The 7082-nt window shown below is 36.3% G+C and overlaps 1 protein-coding gene across 4 annotated transcripts in view; it reads right to left on the bottom strand.

Moving 5' to 3' along the window:
• Positions 1-1618: 1618 nt before the first annotated feature.
• npnta (nephronectin a) overlaps positions 1619-7082 on the bottom strand; it is a 57671-nt gene continuing 52207 nt past the window's right edge. For all 4 annotated transcript variants that reach the window (XM_036212488.1, XM_036212486.1, XM_024289968.2 and 1 more), the window contains 4 exons: positions 6192-6281; positions 4824-4922; positions 2595-2854; positions 1619-2472 (listed from right to left, as the gene is read on the bottom strand). In XM_036212488.1, coding sequence (XP_036068381.1) covers positions 2362-2472; positions 2595-2854; positions 4824-4922; positions 6192-6281 — 560 coding nt within the window. In that variant the 3' untranslated portion in view covers positions 1619-2361. The remainder of the gene's footprint in view (positions 2473-2594; positions 2855-4823; positions 4923-6191; positions 6282-7082) is intronic.

Genomic DNA, 7082 nt, shown 5'->3' on the forward strand with positions numbered 1-7082 from the left:
TACCATGAACGTTGAAAAACATCTCAAAAGGCAGGCAAAAAGTTTCAAGGGGGTGTCGTCTCTTTTATATTTATTATTCATGGACTATCACAGAGAACTTTGTAATAATGGACTTTTGGTTTGTTTTTATATAGACAAAACTGCCCCTAAACAACCATGTGTTATTTCACTGACATCCTCTGGATGATTCTGTTCTCAAAAGTGCAGTGTGAAAGCAAAGCAAGCCAAATATAGCCATGTGCCTCCTCATTCCTCCTACAAACCAAACCAGAGAAGAACAGAAATAAAAGCATTGAATGTAAAAGTTCAGCTAATTTAAATTAGAATCTGGTTTTAAAAGATTTAGGCAACTTTTCTCTCATTTAATACATTCTCATCACATTTAAATGAGTTACTGTGGAAAACTCATATTTTTGTTAGCTTTAAATGGAAAATTAAAATGTAAATTCTAAACACATCATCTAAATTAAAATGTAAATCCTAAAGCAAGAATGTAAAAGTTAAAGGCAACTTTAAATGCAGAATCATATCAATCCACACTAGAGGATGAAAACCAATGCATCTTTAAATTAAAGTGGTCAAGTTTTAGACTCAAATGTCAAGTCAAATTCAAAATAATAAATTTATAACACAGTCTAAACTTATTTTGTAAAGTTAAATATCAATATAAATCTAATCTAAGCGTAAAAGTTCAATTTAATTGTTATATCGGAATACGGATGTTAAAGGGAAAATATGTTAAGTGAACCTCACCCAGTCAAAGAAGCCTAAAGCCAAGAGGCATGTAAGACCACGCCCACACCTCAGGACTTTTGACCACAGTAACATGAAAATGTAATCTTGCTTTTTAAAGCACAGAAGCCTAAAGAGCCAAATTAAATGAAAAACATCCAATGTATAAAAAGCATATTTTTCTTTTTTTTTATGATCTCTTTGACTTCAGGTCTCCTGCTGCAGAACGGGAGGGGAATTCTATGCATTCTATGATGAATAAACTCTTATGATAGAAATAAAAGTTAGATTTAAAATGGTCACTTTGTTTGACCAAGCTTACCTCTACATTAAAGTATGTTTGGACATATTTTCTGAAGATTTCTATTTAGGTTTAAAGATGAAGTGCATTATTGAAGTCTGCATTAATCATCTACATTGAACATTAAAAAAAACTTTAACATTTCCTTTTTTACTCTTTTTTACCCTTTATGTCTATTCAAAATTAAAATGTGATGTTTATGATTTATTAACATTTAGACATAATGTTTAATTCAATCATATTTTAAACATCTGAATGAAATATTTTGGTGTAAAAATATGATTGTGCAATTTGATTTATATTACGATTTAGCGCTTAATTTTTACATTCCCACAGTGGGATTTGACATTTTACATTAATGTTTATGGTCAGAGAGACTCAAATGTGATGAGATGTCAGAAAAGTTGTTAAAATCGGATAAATCTGTGAAACAATTTTGTTTTGCTGAACTTTTACATTTGTCGTCCCTTTGATGCTGACACATCTACTGTTACTTAGATTATATGCAGAAAAAAGTGACGCATTTGGTAAGAAAATGTCGGTGTTGGGTTATTTGAGTTGAAAGATTATTATTTTTTTCATGCATGTGTTAGATTTGGTTTTTAATCGTATGTTTTTATAGGGAGAAAATTTTACCATCAGTCCAGGGACAGCAGATGAAAACTAGCTTTCGAGCTAACTGTTGCATTGGCAGCAATGCTTTTAAACGTGCAATATCTGTCAAATAAATGAATGAATACAATTTCAGTGAGTAGTCAAATGTTTCATTAAAATGTAAAAAAGAAAAAAAAGGCCATTTGAAAAGTGATACTTTCTGAAATGCGTTTTTAAATTAAAAGAAACATTGCCAAAGCTGTTTTTACACAAATGTTAAACCTCCTGTCATTAGAGTAACCATATGACCTACTTTTGCCTCATCACAGCACAAAAGAGATGGGTTTATATTCTGTAAATTCAAAGAATAGACTTGTAAAAAAAAACTTTAAGGTTTGCAGAGCAGTTCTCCAAACACATGACGTGGATCCTCTTTACAGTAGGGCTGTTCGGGGTCAGGTTCCCAGATATTTACCAGAACAAAGTTTGGAGATGGTGCCGTCAGGATCTGTCCATGAGAACCAATTCAATACTTTTTTTTTCATATACAGCCAAATAAGAGAGTTTTCTGCTGATTAACAAGCTCTCAGATACCATTCAGAGTCGGACTGATGATGGAGGGGCAAGTGAGGGCCGGGCAGAGAGAGGGTGGGGGAGTCACAACGGAGTCAGTTCTCCTTTAAGCTGAGTGTCCCTCTTACATTTTTTTTTTTTTTGCTGCCCTTCTCGGTAAATCAGAGTCTCCTGAGGTTGTGTTCCTCTGTGCAAGTGCCTTTCCTTAAGGTGATGTCATCAACCGCCATCTCTCCGCTTCTGCCTCGCCCGCGCTCTCCCTTTAGGATCACCTGATAAAAACAAAGAATAGTTAGATGGCAAAAGTTTAATTTTATTTCATTTACTTGTTTTTAATTATGACTACTTAGTATAAAATGTGAGAGCCTTCCTGGATGTTCACAGCACTACTCACACTTTCCAGGCCTGTACCCCACAGTGTGATTTGGGTGTGCCTCCAGCCGTTTCCGCCTGTTCGGCCCCACACTGCAGGACTGTACTGCTTTCCTTTCTTCACAAACACTTGAAGCATTCCCACATGGTGACCCGCCAGCTTGTGCCGGAATGACAGGCACAAATTGCCGTCATTCCAGGGCGGGGTGAGTGGGAGAACCAGTCGGGCTCCTCGTCCCGTCCTCTTGTTTCCCACTTCAGGAATGGTAAGGTAACGTCCACCTTTAAACACAGAGATCACAAACATCATCATATACAACACTGGACTGTGTTAGCATTTCCTTTGAAAGTCAGCGCTGCACATTAGAATAGCATGCTGTCAAACTCTTTATTTTCTGTGTCTATCCTTCCATCTTTTTTTATTTCCTTCATTCTTTCCTTTACAATTTTAGTTCATTTTTCAAATATAATTTATTAAATGAAGCCTAGTGTATTCTAGTAAAGTGGTCTGCAACCTTTAGCTGTAAAAGAGCCAATTGGACCGTTTCTTACTAATCAAAACCAAGTTGGAGCCACACAGTCTTATTTTACCCTTTTGGAAAATGATACTGCTTTGATCTGTTGCTTTTATAATAAATGTATTTTTTTTATTTATTAAAACGAAAGACAAACAAGGATTTTTCACAAATTTCTTTGGTGACTTTTGCTTGAAATCTTTGCATTCTGAGCTAAATGTCTAGAAAACAAGGCCGTGTGATGTAGAAACCTGGTTTGTCTTACTTCTAGGTGCACCTCAGCCATAAATTAATAAACTTTGATAATCTAAATGAAATCAATGCTAATTTAGTAAGTTTAAAAATTAATATAATTTCCTTTGTCCTCAACTAGTGAGCCACTATGTTTAAGTAAAAGCGCCACACGTGGCTCTGGAGCCTCAGGTTGCAGACCTCTGTTCTAGTGTCACTATTTATATTTTTTATTTATTATTATTATTATTATTTATTTATGTAAAAAAAATGTAAAGAATATTAATTTTCCATTTAGTTTTTTAAGCCCAGATCACTTTTTTATTTATTATTTGGCTTTCTTTGTATTTGAAATTCAGTGTAGTCTACAAAAAAATATTGTATCCAATTCAGGACTCATTTAATTTCAATGGGATTTCCTAGTTAAATAAAGGTTTAAAAATTAATTCAGCTTCACCTTGAATAAAAATAATATATATTTTTAATCTCATTATAAGTAATGTGAGGCATGAAGGGGTTAAAAGCACACGTGTAATCCAATAAACATAAAAAAAAACTGTTGGATGATTCAAATGTTTAGATCTGCCATGAAATGAATAATCCTGATTGCAGTTTTGCATTTAAAGTGGGCCTTATCTAAATTCCCATCCTACTAATTAACAAATAAAAAAGCTATTTAGTGCAGGACTATCTAGTGCCTTTAATTTTAAAAGCAATTCGGACAACATTATTACTACGTTATTTATTATTTTCTTTTTTTTTTTAACAGCAAATATAACTCCACCGATTTCACAAAATCTTATGACAACATTGTTTGTTTATTTAAAAAATACACTTAAATCTAATTTTTTTCCACAGAAATTGTTCAATGGAATGCATTGTGGTCCATATTCCCAAATCTAGTGAGTATGGATGCACACTGGGTTTTTTTTTAACACGGACTTCAGGGAAATTTCTGGGCAGCACTTAATAGACAGCACTTAAAAAAAGTAAAAGTCGACTTTACATCAGAGAAACTGATCTAAGGCTAAACAGAGACCTTTCACTCTTATAGCTCCTGTCAGAACAGCTTAAATGAAGAAATGATCAGAGACGCAGGTAAATAAAGGAAACCATGTGCTGGTCATTTCACTGTTTAGACACCCGACTTCTCTCTATGTAATTACCCAGGACTTCTCCTCATCCGATTACCCCCGAAACAGAGTTGTAGTTTAACTTAAGGAGGCCCGAGGTTTCAAAGATGGGTCACATTATCCGCTCCCGATTTGCATTGCTTTGTAGAGCGAACCACTAATCTGCAAAGAAGACAAACGACTTTGTTCAAGTCGTTTTGACCTGCAAGCAAGCAGAACAAAGCCGGTCCTCTTAGACGGCTTGTATGCGCGTGTATGCTATTAAAGGATTAAAACATTCTAATACCCATTTACTGCTTTCAGAGTTCTGTTCTTTTCTTTTTTAATTGAAGGGGCAGGATCGGGAAGCGCTGACCCTCGTCTTTCAATTACCTGTTGGATCAGGCGTCGTCTCCCAGTGAAGGTCTCCATCTTTGTCCCTGATCCAACCACAAAGACCATCATCAAAGGAGCAGCTCAGATACCCCGACTCTGAAAAGGACAACACATTTCAGAGAAATGGAGGTCACACACACACTCACACACGCTGAAGCAAAGGCTTAAGCCTGCCCTTTTATTTTGGGGCCTCCGGCATTATACGCACAGATGATCGTCTCTGTGATGGAAAAAACAAGGCGTTGTTTTAAGATTTAATGCAGTAAGGAATGAAGTTTATGAACTCAATCCACTCAAATACCTAAAGTTATCTGAGTTTATAATGCTATTTTTATGCATTGTGGACTCTACTGTAATGTATAATTCTGGTTCTGAGATTGGTTTTTAGAAAAAAATAAGACCTATTTTACGAGATAATAAAGAATATACTGTGGCAACCTCATCTCCCTTTACTGCATTGAGAGGCCGAGACTTTCCATGTTTTAAATCTCTATATTTTGTGGTTTACAACAAAAACAGTAGAAGAACACGGCACAAAAGTTGTTTTTACTCTATTTTTTAATTTATTAGTGAATCTATACTCCTCAAACTCCATGAATCCCCCCCAATTTTTCTCTAAAACTTCGAACGACAGGTTGAATGATAGAACCTTGGGCCGACAAGTGACTCTACGTGGTGCGTTCACCGAGCTCCGGACATTAGCACACTCAGCCCGCCACAATACTTTTTTTTCCATTTTAATACAATCGACAGCAAAAGAAAGTAGTTTTTCAGAAAAAATTGTAAACACAATTAAATCGATAAATGGACCAGTTCTTCTGGTGTTTAACACTTTCTCTGATAAACTGCTTTGTTTTGCTGCAGATGTCCGGAGCTCAGTGAACGCACCATGCAGAGATGCTCGTTTGCCCGGGGTTCTGTTATTCAACCTTTTTAGGGAAATGAAGGGAGAGGGGCCGGTACATGAGACGGAATTAGGATGTTTGAGGAGCATGGATCCACTAATAAATAAAAAAAATAGACTAAAAAACAACTCTTGTTTAGTGCTTTCTTCTACTGTTTTTGTAGATAACCACAAAATAAAGTGACTTATAACAGATAATATCTCGATTTCTCAGTGCAGGAAGGGAAGAGAGGGATGCTATAGTATATTATCTTGTAATAACGAGAAAATTATCACAAAATTAAAAAAATAAAAAGCAGGGCAGGCCGTTTTCAGTTTCTGTAAACCAAGCACAAAATCATTATTGTTTTTTTGATAATTGTCTGGGTTAATTTAGTCAATATCTCACGCTGCTCATCTCTCATTGTGTAAGCTCGGCTTTTGGCGATTGCATTGTTCAGCGTTGTGTGTGTTGTGTTTACCTGGATCATCCTTGACTTCATCTGCCGTGTTGCCCAGTTCGATGTCAAAGTCGGAGCCGAGGACCGTGTTCTGGTCGTGGTTCCGAGGGACTGCAAAGACAAACAGGTTGGAATAAATGATAATTAACAAAACTATTCCCAGTTTTATTGCCCAATGAATGGATTTCCAATAATGAATCACTGTCACAGTTGGCATGTTTTTTTGCCTGTGTTTGCTGAAAGGATGAAGATTCCCGTGATGATAGCATGAAGACAAACACCAGAAGTCAGATCTGAATCATAGGGAAATGTCAACAGTTCATCCGACGCAACATGTGAGCAATCGGTGCTGCTACACAACTGGTTGATGGGTTCAGGCGCACACATACAGTGCTGAGAAGAGCCGTACCGGGAATAGCCTCTGACCTTTCCCAGCGGGGTCACACTGCACAAAATAGTCTGGATCAAGCTGTGTTATTAAAGGTCAGCAGTGTTCCACTCTTTTTGATTTTTTACTTCAGCATTGAACATTTTCTGAGAAATGTTTTGGTCCTTTTCTTCCAGATATATAAATGTGTTTGTTGGTTTTAAAGAAACCTTGTAAAAAATGTGTAAAAAATGTTTACTTATATTGGTGAAACTGACATGAAAAACTAATTTAGCTAAGTAACTAATCAATAAATCTACTTTTAATATATATATATTTAATTTCTACTGTAACTGTACTTAAATTCTTAACATAAGCCCTACACCCCTCCTCCTGCTTTTAGCCTGGAAAGTGAAAGGGCCCAACCCAAAGCTGGGTCATGACCACTGGCAGCACATCCTAGTCTGACAGTCGGAGGAATCCAAGCGTGTGTGTGTGGGGGGGGGTTCATGCACACCAGGCTCTCCAGCAATGCCTGGCATCCT

This window comes from Oryzias melastigma, linkage group LG1 (genome assembly GCF_002922805.2).
Source record: "Oryzias melastigma strain HK-1 linkage group LG1, ASM292280v2, whole genome shotgun sequence".
Taxonomy (NCBI): domain Eukaryota; kingdom Metazoa; phylum Chordata; class Actinopteri; order Beloniformes; family Adrianichthyidae; genus Oryzias; species Oryzias melastigma.